The sequence below is a fragment of the Mirounga angustirostris genome, unplaced genomic scaffold (genome assembly GCF_029215605.1).
Source record: "Mirounga angustirostris isolate CCGP_5_RB_7025 unplaced genomic scaffold, mMirAng1.0.hap1 SCAF_9, whole genome shotgun sequence".
Taxonomy (NCBI): Eukaryota; Metazoa; Chordata; class Mammalia; order Carnivora; family Phocidae; genus Mirounga; species Mirounga angustirostris.
The window spans coordinates 10,086,422-10,099,073 of NW_026991717.1; the positions used below are offsets into that span (position 1 = coordinate 10,086,422).

Genomic DNA, 12,652 nt, shown 5'->3' on the forward strand with positions numbered 1-12,652 from the left:
ATAACCAACATCTGTGTGACAAATAACCCCCGATTCTTCACAGTGCACATGCCAGGCACTTGGTTATAATTTCAGAAGGTACGTATTATCCTTGTTTCTTTTTAAGCAGAGACAGAAACTGAGGCTTAGAGAATAAAGTTATGTAATGTGTCCACAGCTACAAATGGCAAAGCCAAACTGCAAACTTTGGTTTGACTCCAAAGTCCGCACACTTAGCCACTACCTAGAATAGAACTGCCTCTGGGTCTCAGCTCTTTCCCTCCCCCAAATGAGTGATCCAGGTCCCCAGACGGCTTGTGTGTTGTGTGCGCGATGTCCCACAGCACCTGGCTGTCACAATCTCTTTCTGGATGACTCCAATGCAACACCCATCTAATGTCACCTCCTAGCCTTAGCTCAACCAAGAGCCTCAAGACTTGGGTTCCTTCCCTCTTCTACCCATCACTAAATAGGGGACTGCAGGCAGGGGGACGTTCAACTAACTTCTCTTCAAAATGGGGGAGCCAACTGTGCATCTACCTAAAAGCAAGGGTAGGCCTAAGTGTTCTAAGATTTCTTCTCAGGCAAGACTGGTAACATTTTGCCTAAGGTAAATTTTTCAGATCACAAATACATCCATATTCATAATGCAAGACCAAATATAAGCTAAAATAAAAGAGCAGTGAGTCAACAAAATCTCTCCGTTCCCTGTCACTGAACTCAGTGGAAGTTAATAACAGATTACAAAAAAGGGAAGCTGTCAAAAACGTCCTGAAGAATTACTGCTATCTGCTAGGATTTCGTATCAACTCAAGAGTTCTCTGAAGACATGGGCCTTATTTAGATGATCTTTCTACTTCCAAGCACACAATTCACACAGAAGTGACTCCGTTTATCAAAATGGATTATCAAAACAAGCCTCGGACACATAAACACAAATAGAACTTGGACCCTAATCGGCACAATGTCTTCCTCCCCTGCCTCCAAAAAGTAAAAAATAAATAAATAAACAAAAAACCAGGGTAAGCAGCAAGGAATGAAAACAACAAATTTACTTTGGGAGATATATAAAAGGATTTAAATAAACTTGAATTTTCAGTTAAGACTGGCATGCAAATAGTTATTTTGCAAAGGTAAAAATGTATGTAACCCTACCTCAATTTCATACTAACTGAAAAGAGAGAATAAAACGAAATGGGCCTATATTGAAAAATATAATTTAAATAAGGGGAGAGATAAGAACACCCAAGTCTAAAGATTTTAGTGAAGTATTAGATGGCGTCACACAGTGGAACAATTCGTAGCTTTTCACAAACCACACAAACTCCTCGCTCAGAAACACATGTGCATGAACTTTTGCCTATAATTGTAAAGGCCTCAGACCCCATGAAGTCCTAGGAGTGGAAGGAGCTCTGAACAGCTTCTTAGGCAATCTGGCTTCTGGTTCTGACCCAGCCACCTTGTCACTGACTCTCTGGATCTCACTTTCCTCCTCAGCCGTTAATGATCTTTCCTGACTCTATGGTTAAAATTCTAGCAGTCTACTAACATCACAGTAAGATCAAGCGATTTAGTAAAATCACCCCCCTTACCATTTTTTATTTGCCAATTTTAACGTCCTACTGCGGTCCTCTATTTGAAGATTTCTCAAGTTGGCTTTCCCTTCAAAAGGAGGTAAGTGGCTTTGCACATGGAACAGAGCTCATACCATAAAGCAAGCCAAAAAATCTTCTCCAAGAACAAACACACTTATTTCCTTAAAGCTGCGCTGCAGTAAGTCTTGTGACATCCTCACCGAGCATATAATGAAGCTGTTGTAATCACTTTATTTCCCCATTTGGATGGCAATCCTTAACCAACTCTGCTTCCCAGCAAAAATTCTGAACTACAAGATTACATTTAGAGGAACTGCTCTCCAACTGCACCAGAGTTATATAGAGTTAATTGTTTCAACTTCTGGAACAAGGCTTCTCGTCCTAAGGCCCTGAGGCGAACAGAAGGAATCTAATCACTGGCCATATGGGAAGTACGAAGGAATGGAACAGATCACTCCCTGGAATATGGTCGCAGGAGAGGCTCAAGTATCCAGAGCTCATTTGAGATGAAGAGCACCCCTCCGACTGTCATGGTATCCGAAACACCCATTAGAAAGCAGCTGAAAAGAACCCTCTGACTTGACTAGAAAAGTTATAAACCAGGCAGGTGAAGTAAACAACAAACGACCTGTTTAAGTAACAGAAGGTAGCATTACATTCTGAAATCTCTTCCTGGCCCATCCAGACTCCCCACCCACTCCCCACACACAGCTACAAATGATAAAAGATAAAACGCCAACTAAATTAAGTCTAACAGGAGTAAAAGATCGGAGAATTTGGGAATATCCACTTAACTTACGAGGGTCCTTCGGTTACTGAAGAACATGAATCCCATAGGGTTTATTCTTGTTCAGATTATGTGGCTGAAAAGATGTGGTGACCATAAAACCGTAAAAACTATGTATTAAACTAGAGACACTACAACTGAAGTTTCCACCTTTTGTAAATATTCCAGTGAAAAATGTCGGCTGTTGTAATGCATTTCTTTATTTATACAAGAAAAAAGGACTCTTCAAATGTTCTAACAACCTTCCTTCAAAAGGCCTCTCTAAAGAGTCAGAATGGGGCGCCTGGGTGGCTCAGTTGGTTAAGCGACTGCCTTCGGCTCGGATCATGATCCTGGAGTCCCAGGATCAAGTCCCGCATCGGGCTCCCTGCTCGGCGGGGAGTCTGCTTCTCCCTCTGACCCTCCTCCCTCTCATGCTCTCTGTCTCTCATTCTCTCGGTCTCAAATAAATAAATAAATCTTTAAAAAATAAAAAAATAAAAAAAATAAAGAGTCAGAATGCCTCACAACTGAACGTGTGCAACACACAGGATTTCCTACTGCCCGTTCCCAGGACAACTCCTTTGCTTTCTCCTGCTACTCATATGAAGAGACCATGGCTCTTGATTTTATTCATAGAAATTATATTCAGACCAAAACCCAGTGGTTCAGCATATTTTCTGCACACAATTATTACATTAAAATATTTGTTTCTAATTAAGTCTTGAAGACATAATAGAAAAAAACGTATGGCAGAGAAAAACTTTTTTCTTGTACCAAACTGGGATAAACTACATACGTGGTAACGGAATGCTACCCCCACAGACAAGACCTACTCTGAGTTTTCAGTAAAATATTAAGAGGCAAGAAGCAGTGAGGCAGGGAGAGAAGCTGGTTCCATGACTTACGTTTGTGCCTCTCAGACAATGAAGTGGTTAGCAGGGGCAGGCTTACAAGCCTCCAGCAGAAGGCAAGGCACAGAGCTGAGGCTTTAATTCCTGGCAAACTCACTCGGAGATGCCAAGTGGGCGGTGCTGCTATGAATCAGGGGGTGGGGCCGGGGGTGAGGGGAAGGAAACGGAGAAGGAGCACTTACTCGGTTAGAAGCTGGTGCAGCTTGTGATAACCCCGCTCCAAGGCCAAGCTCACAGGTGTTGCTCCTTCCTGGTTGTGGATGCTGAGAGCCCCTCGGCCACCTGGCTTCTGCAACAGGAACCACGTCAACCTCAGCAGCCCCAGCCGCACGGCAAAATGCATCAATGTCTCTCGGGGGCCGCCATCTGTACGTGGGTGAGAAAATCAGTATGGAGAACATGAAAACAACAAACAGAAAAGCAAGTTATGTGAGCACTGCACTGCCGCCTCCAAGTACCTAAGATCCTAAAGTTAAACCGCGACATAAACAGTCTGACTGGGGTGGGCTACAACCAGCGCCCGCGTAAAGACAGAACAAAGCTGGAACACAGTTCGAGAAGTCTCCGAAGAGAACCACGCCACTCTGTATTCTGATTTTACACGTTTGTGCAATCCATTTATACAGGCAGATTTATAAGGGTGAATTCACACATATGTTCTTTTCCTTAAACGGGGGGGGGGGGGGAATGCAGCCTCACAACGTGGGGACCCACAGGGAACAGTTGTTGGGGCTTAGATGGGTGTATCATAAAAGGTATAATTAAAGAAAAAATAACACCCAGACAGGAGTTGGCTAAACACTAAGAACAGGTTCTGCTTGTTAAGCACACACAGGTCTTTTTATTCCCCCACATTAAGGGCAAATCAAATTGCCGACACTGCCAGCTTTTTCTGTTTTGCTTAATGAAAGAAAGAAATGCATCTCCAAGCATAGTAAGAAAGACTAATTTTAAGATAATATACTAGTACGTTCAGTAAGAAAAACATGTACTTGGGCTTATTTCACTTGAGGGGAAGGCCCCTCTTTGGTACAGCGAGTCAAGTGGTGGAACGAGGAAGGGCTCTGGAGTCAGACAAATCTGGGTTTGGATGCGGCCATTTACCACCTGAGACCGGGCCTGATCCATTCTTACTTCTCTGAGCTTCATTTCTTCATCCCTAGGTGGGGCACCTGCACCTCACACCCAGGGTGGCTGTAACAAAAGGGCGGAGGCAGGCGGAACGCAGGGATAAAGAGCAGCTGCACAAGATCCTCACTCAATGCTAGGTTCCTTCCTGCCTCCGGCTCTCTCCTCTTGTCTTGGACTTCAAGTTCCCGGTTCACTAACAACCTCTCTCTTCCTCAGGGCCTCTCCTGTGCCCAACCTGCGATGACAGGGCTACAGCCACGCCAGGGCTGTGGTACCGGCCCGTGCCCTGCCCCATGGGCCGGGCGGGACTCACCTCCAGGGGGCGCCACTCAGACACCGCCATAGGAATGGCGCCCAGGAGCTGTGCCTGCCTCCTTCCCTCATTCTCCATGGCTTCCATAGGTCTCAACTCCTTCCCTGGGCGTTCCCAGACTTCTGGGACCCCACTGTTTTCTCCTTACACATAACTCCTCCATGCTTCTCATGTGACTAGCAGTGAAGAACGAATCCATCTCTGAACCTGTGATTTTACACTGAACCTCACTGCTTCCCATCAGTCTAGTCTCCCTACTGTGATGCAAAAGCTATCTTTCGTATTATACATTTTTCCTACAGAACTACGCACACTAATTCAAGAATTTACAGGGTGTTCATCAGAGGCACGTGGCTGGAAAGAGATCAACACCCCAGAAGAAACCACTGCATGTGCAGGTACAAACTGTAATAAGCAACATCTCAGAGCAGGTGGCAGGGCCAGACAAAAGGGCAAAAAGAACCTTCACAGAAGATCAAGTATCACCATCTGACTTGTGCCTTACAGTTAGTCACAAGCACTCTGACATCCTTATCAAAACCAAAGAGCTAATAAGGCACCGACCAGGAACTATGTGACTTTTTAGAGACTGGTCAATTCCAGTGTTACTAGGTGACACCTCCTCAAAGCAGTTTTCTCTACACCCTCACCCTTTCCAATCCCTGATTTGCGGAGTCAGCTCTGTATTTACAAGTTCCAACAACAAAGCCATGCACCTGCTCGAGGTGGGCACCCTCGTTCCAGCACCTGTATCCTCCCCAGATCTGATTCTAAGGTCCTAAGCAGTAGGTGCCACATGTACTTGTAGGTTGCCCCCTTTCTGCAATCAACAGAGGACAAGAAGTGTAATGCGTGGTCAGGACCCGTGAGATGCTATGCTCTGGGCTATGTATTTTGTATTAACGCTTTTCACGCTCACAATAACCCTATGAGGTCTCATTATCCGCAGTCTGCAGACAAAGACAGGTTAATAACTTAACCACAACAAGAATCAGCAAGATTTGAAAATTCTTCTGTCAAGTCTAGAGACCATAGCCTCTCCATTAACTCCACCCTCTTTTTATAAAAATTAAGCCATCAGGCAAGTGAGCTAATGTTGGGGTTTACAAAGCACCTTTTCACGTTTTCCTCCAATAAATAAAAATTTTTACCCAACTTATCCTTCGTTACTGTTTTTATTCCTTTTGTCTCAGTGTAAACTCCGGCATGCCTACAATTCAGGCCCAACTTCTGTTCTCTGGTCTCTATATTCTGTATTTTTTCCTCTCATGGTCCTTTGTCTTTTCCCTCTGTATTCTGAGAGTTACTCAACTTTGTTCTTCAGATCACTAACTGCATTTCCTGTGATGTCAATTGAGTCCTTTGTCCCCAATTTGAGTTTAATTATGCTATGGGATTCTGGATGTCCCTGCATCATTTCAAGCAATTCCTTTTCCATCTTTGCCCTCACTGTGATGGCTTTTTGCAGATGTAATTAAAGCCCCTAATCAGTTGATTTAATAATGAAGATTATCCTGGATAATCTGGGTAGGTCTAACTGAATCAGCTGGAAGGCTTTAAAAGCAGGGCTGAGGTTTCCCCTGGAGGATGCCCTGAGCCTGTGCTCTTGGGGCTCCATCCTGCTCTGGATCTCCCTTTCCTGACTGAGGATGACAGCTTTGGCTCAATTCAGTGGGTTTTTGTTGTTGCTGTTATTGTTGTTTTAAGATTTTATTTATTTATTTGACAGAAAGAGACGGTGAGAGAGGGAACACAGGCAGGGGGAGAGGGAGAGGGAGAAGCAGGCTTCCCGCGGAGCACGGAGCCCGATGCGGGGCTCGATCCCAGGACCCTGGGATCATGACCTGAGCTGAAGACAGACGCTTAACGACTGAGCCACCCAGGCGCCCCTCAATTCAGTGGGTTTGAGCTTGCCCAGGATCTTCTCCTCTATTCCTGCCCTAGAATCTTGGACTTGCTTAACCAGCCCCCACAATCATGTAAGCCATGCCCTGCAATAAATCTTAACGCATATTTCTCCTGCTGGTTCTGATTCTCTGGTTTGAACCCTGACTGAGGGGCTTCCGGCATATTAAGTAGATACTTCCTAAACTTATTTTTCTCCTGGCTGCTTCCTTTTCTAATTTCATAATAGGTCTGCCCTCTTTGAGCTTTTAAAGGACAAATGGGAACTCTCTTCTAAATTTTTATTTGGTTTCTTAAAGAAAATTATACTCGGGAAGTCTTCCATATGAATACTCATGATACTTTCCTGTTTCCTTTAGGCTGTAATTTATTTCACAGGCCATGTGCTGGTTGGCCGGCTTTCCCATTTAACCATGCTCAATTGGAAAAATCTCTATGGAGGCCTGGCTTCTACCCATGGAGAAGGTAGCAGGAAATGTCTTAAGTCCCACTTGCAATCCATGTATATGCTGGAAGCACCTCCCACACCCATTCCCTCCGATCTGCAGAGAAAGCTGATATGCCTAGCAGGCATTCAACCACAATGAGTATGCTAGATGGCAGCGACTTTTTCAGTGTCAGATTTTCTGATGAAGCAAAACGTTCTAAATTCTGTGAACAATACAGCAATCAAAGACTACATATGTTTTTCCTTCCCCATCAATCTCCCTAAATGCCCTGCTCACAGTACTCTCTGAGTCCCACATCTATGAGAATCCAAAGGCACCATTCCTTCTACTGTTCTATACTGCCTCTCACATAAAGCCACAGGCCGGCACGATGCGGTAATTCTCATACTCTGCGGGGAAGGAAAACAGTGGGCCGGTGCGAGCAACGGGCTTGCAGAAAATGACAACGGTAGCCTTGTCAGAGAATCATGGTTTGAGAGGCAACGAAACCTTCTGGAGCTGAAGTCCTGCCATGACGGGGACCTGCTTGTCCTGGAGTCAACAGATATTAATCCTCTGCCAAGAAAAAAAGTTCCCAATGGTCTTTTTATATTTTATTATTTTATTTTTTAGCAGCTATGATAGCTGAAAAAAGACGCAAATATTAGTGAGTGTAGCTAAGGAAAAAGGAACTAAAACACCGGACAATTAAGGCTGAGGTGGTAGTGACCGACATCAGATACACAGAACTGAGAATGCCCTGGCTGTTCTTGGTGCGGTCTTTCTTAAACCTGTCTAATCCTGCTCTCCACCCAAATTTCTCCTTGTGGGGAGGATTCCCACCCCCAAAGATGGTAAGATCTTTTCATTCAGTCACACAAGACCGTGACTAAGAATGAAGATCTCCCCCAGGACGTTTCTCCTCCTCCCCTTTCTTCAGAGCTAGTCTGCAGGGAGCAGCCCCTGCTACCCTAGAAGGTCCCTTCAGGTGAAAACCATCTCAGTGCACCCCTTTCACTAGCCACTCTGAGGAGCAGAGACAAGGAAGTGAGGCTTGGTCACTCACAGGGAAGATCTCCTTGACTCCCCCATGCACCCTCCACCCAGATGCATCCTTATTACTTATATTTAAAGCAGAACTAAGGCCAAAGTACAGCGCAGAAGCTTTATGTAACTAGGGATGGAAGGACTAGATGGACAAACTCCCTCTTGTTCGTGGCTTAAAGTGCAGAGTAACTTTCTAGAGATAAGTAAAAGCAAAACAGTCTCATTCTGCTTCAAAGAACCGTTCTTTCTAGTGCTGTCCTGTGACAGCCTTCTACAGGACATGTTACTGTCCCTCACAGAACTCAACAGTGTCCTGTCTCTAATAGGTTACTGGACAGTGGTCAAGGTATATCCAAAACAAAGAGCTTACACACCAATACACACTCTCCCAATAGGTCTTCCTCCATCCATTTCACAGATAAAGAAACTGGGAAACAGAGATGAAGTACTTGGCACAAAGTATTGCAATGAAGCCAGCCTATAAACAAGTGGAACCCACTGCCTATGCCCTTCCCATATTATGGTATCAAATCTAAACCAAGAGTTCTCAACATCATGTTCATGCCTGCTGTCCAGGAGACCAACAAGCCCTGAAATAATATGTAAACTGTTTCAGGTAGGCACCTAGATGCACTTCTTCCTGAGGAGAAATCTAAGCTACTTTCAAAGGAGTCACTGACCTGAAAAAAGTTAAAAAGCACTGCATCTTGGGGCGCCTGGGTGGTTCAGTTTAAGCGTCTGCCTTCAGCTCAGGTCATGATCCCAGAGTCCTGGGATCGAGCCCCACCCACATCGGGTTCCCTGCTCCACGGGAGGCCTGCTTCTTCCTCTCCCACCCGCCCTGCTTGTGTTCCTTCTCTATCTCTCTCTCTGTCAAATAAATAAATAAAATCTTAAAAGAAAAAAGCACTGCATCTAAACATAGAGTGGGAGGATTAACCACAAATCTTATATGACCCCTTTGTGCAAATATCAGGCTGGGACAACTGTAAACATCCTAGCTTTCAACAGCAAGTAGTCCTGTTATGCAACAGGGTGCCCTGTTTACCTGTCTCATTATCCCAGGCGACAAGCCTGCTTCATACCTTCTTCCTTTAAGTACCTTTGCAACCCACTGATGTGAGCAGAATGTTCCTTTACATTTGTCCCTCAGCAGCAAGCACCTCTTAACTGATGCTACGCTGCCTTTAAAGTACCCAGTGGTGTAGATTCTAATCCACAATTAATGGAACAACTTACACTGCAGAATGCGAATCTGGCACTTGAAATCAGGTTTCTGATTCCAGTTGTTGACTTAAAGGAGGGCTATCAAGTTCCGTGCATGCATTTCACCTTGCAAAGTATATATACCTAACTTGTTCAATTTCTTTTTGTTCTTTTATTTGTAATTCATGTACAATAAAATTCACTTGTGTGGGGCGTTTAGTCCTGAGTTTGAACACATGCATAGATTCTTATAACCACTACCACCAAGACATAAAACCATTCCAACATCTAAACAATTTCCTCATGACAGCCCTCTGCAGTCAGACCTCATCCCCACTCCTAGTCCCTGGCAACTACTCATCTATTTTCTGTTCCTATAATTTTGCCCTTTTCAGACTGTCATATAAGTAGAATCATACACTAAGTAACCTTTGGAAATGGACTTGTTTTACTTAGCAAAATGCATCCAGGTTGTTGCATGTGGACCCCCAATAATCTGTCCCCTTTATTATTTTTAAATTTTATACCCCCCCCTTTTTTAATGATGAGTAGTGTCCCACTATATGGATATTATCATTATTGGTTTATATACTCACCCAATGAGAGAGATCTGGGTTGGTTGTAGTTTTGAGTGATTACAAATAATGCTGCTGTAGGCATACCTGTGCAAAGATTTTCTGAGAAAATGTAAGTTTTCATTTCTCTAGAATAAACAGCCAAATGTGGAACTGCTGGGTCATATGGCAGACGTACACTTAACCTTACAAGAAACTGCCAAACTGTCTCTCAGGTGTCTGCACCATTCTGCACTCCCACTAGCCGTGTATGAGACAGTGGTCTGTGGCCTTACCAGCCCCTGGTAGTTTTGATTTTACCCTTTCTAAGAGGTGGGTAATGGTGCCTTACTGTGGTTTTAATGCGCTTCCCTAACTATTCAAACTTGATTTAGCTTTTGCTAGTACCGGTTGAGCAATTCTGTACAACAGAAACTGAAGAAGCACATGGCAAGTCCACAAAAATATCAAAGCTGGCCAGTTCCCTATGAAAGACAGGGAAGCTAAGGCCCAGAGAGGGGAAGTGACACGCCCAGTTTCAGACCTGTGCTTTTTCTAACAGTTCTTTTTAATGGTGGTAATATGAACAAACGATCCAACTCCTATGCCTGCTTTCAATAAGACAAAAACAAAACCATAAAAATACCATAAGCCCCATAAATAACTAATGCAATCCCATCTTGACACTGTTTTGTAAATGGCAACCAGAATTAAGGCTGCCATACCAATACAGAACAGCAGGGAGTAGAGGTATAAAGCCTCAACATGAGGTTTCTGAAAAGGTGCTCATGCCCTACATGACGGCAAATATTTTGATCTTGAGATCTTAGCAGTGCAGGGGTTCCTTGGTCACTGTATTAATTAGGAAGAAAAAAGGATAAATCCTTTTTTCCTTGACTGGATTTTAGAGTCCACACTTTATTTTTTATTTTACTGAGGCAGGACTGTTCCAGTAGTTAGCTGCAGCCAGCCCCTGATGCTAAGGGACACCACTCCTGCAGCTGATCATAGGGTCACAGGATTTAAGAAAACCAAAGCTGGCAAATACCTCTTTAGCATTCTTCCATGGGAGGAAGTCTGTGACAGCAGGCACTGAGCATTCCCCTACCCAGTCCCCTCTGGGTGTTCCTGCTCAGGATCTGCTCATGGGCAGAGAGGGTGACTTCTGGCCCGCTCTCCTTACGGAATACAATAATCAGAGCTGAGTGGCCATGGGAGGACAGTCCTGTGACTCTCCGGCTCTTGCAGGGATAAAGGAGGAAGAGGAGCAAACCCTCCCGGCAGATGCAGCATCAGGAGCCCAATGAGCTGTCATCAGCAGCAAGGCAAACATTCGGACCTCCATCTGCGTAACTCCTAAACCTTTCCATTTGATTTGAACTCAGGAGGGAAAGAGGGTGTTATTTATTGGACCCCAAGCACATACTCTTTCATTTAAATACAGCCATAAAACCATGACATTTAGTAGATACCCATCTGCTACAGGAATGATTATGTAGGAAAACCCCTGAGTAAGAGGAACATACAGAGTTACTACACCCGTGCCTTTTTTTTTTTTAAGTGGAGCTTTTCCTTCAGTGAGCTCTTATACGGAGAGCCAGTAGCTGAAATAAGAATGAAATTGCTCTGGTTAAAGAAGTGTGGGGTTTCTCAGAGCCCAGGAGGCTCTGGTGCTCCCCCCACCTCAATCCCCATCTTTTCTTTCCTCCAACTCCATAGAGTCTCTCGAAAACTTCAGAATACAATAATGAAAGCCCTGTCTTTGACAACTAAATACCAAAAGGATGACAAAAAGTTACTCTGCTACTGTGCTTACGAAGGACAGGTCACTTTCTACGCCTGGGAGAACAAGCCAGAACTTGGGGCCTGCAGCAAGGTGATGCGTGTGCTCTCTGCTCCAAGTGGGAACTGAAATCAGCCACAGCAAGCTCTGGCTTGGGGCATTTCACTGCAAGAACAGGTTTGACAGCTCAGCTGGAGAACTGAGAAGAGAAGCCGTAAGGCCACGGTGCTCTGGTAACTGCAAGATTTATCCAGCCACTGTGAAAGGCCTGAGGGCTACAGAAGCAGCCCACTGAAAACCTAAGTATTCCAAACTCAGTCCGTTTGTGGGTCATTTAAGTGCTTACCATGCAAAGTCTGATCTGTTCCCAACACATTCCACTCTGCCGGCAGCTTCAGGTGTCTGAATGCCAGGGCAACCTTCTCATCAAGGGTATTCACATCCCCAGCCGGGGGTCCCGACCGGTCAAGAAAACGGGTGAAGTTCAGAGCCTGCTGATTCCCAGCACTGGTCGCCAGGAACTGGGCTGCATCGTATGCCTCGTCCTGGATGAACTGGAAGTCTTCTTCAGCCACCACGAACACGGGGAGGCCCTCCTTGGAAGCACAGAGTAGCACCTTCACGGTCTCACAGCAGTCGTGACCTAAACAAAACACACGGAGCAAGAAAACGGTCTAAGTCCTCCCGCTGGGAGGAGGACGGTCTCAGAGTCCTCCCGCTGGGAGGAGGATGGTCTCAGAGTCCTCCCGCTGCGAGGAGGGCACTAGTGGGTCCTCTTTGCTCTTCTTACACAATACAGTTCTTCCTAAAAGAAACCCCTTCCTCTGCTCTGACAGCAATCTAAACTTCTTTACGCTTATTTCTAGGTTTCTGTGAACTGTTATTTACAACTATGAATTAGTTCCCTTACTGCTAGCAAACAACTCTGTACTCCAAATATATCCCCTAGAGCTGAACAGTCTCTGAGGATCTCAGGATGTACTGAATCATGACTGTTCAACTCGAACAGAGGAAAGAATGAAAGCTCAAGG

General features: G+C 44.8%; 1 protein-coding gene across 19 annotated transcripts in view; it reads right to left on the reverse strand.

The window, feature by feature from the left end:
* AKAP13 (A-kinase anchoring protein 13) overlaps positions 1 to 12,652 on the reverse strand; it is a 321,124-nt gene that overhangs the window by 179,696 nt on the left and 128,776 nt on the right. For 17 of the 19 annotated variants that reach the window (XM_064569923.1, XM_064569924.1, XM_064569921.1 and 14 more), the window contains 2 exons: positions 11,968 to 12,264; positions 3,437 to 3,620 (listed from right to left, as the gene is read on the reverse strand). In XM_064569923.1, coding sequence (XP_064425993.1) covers positions 3,437 to 3,620; positions 11,968 to 12,264 — 481 coding nt within the window. Of the gene's footprint in view, positions 1 to 1,571; positions 2,210 to 3,248; positions 3,330 to 3,436; positions 3,621 to 11,967; positions 12,265 to 12,652 lie in introns of those variants that run through there. The other 2 variants (XM_064569929.1, XM_064569930.1) reach the window with 2 other exon arrangements.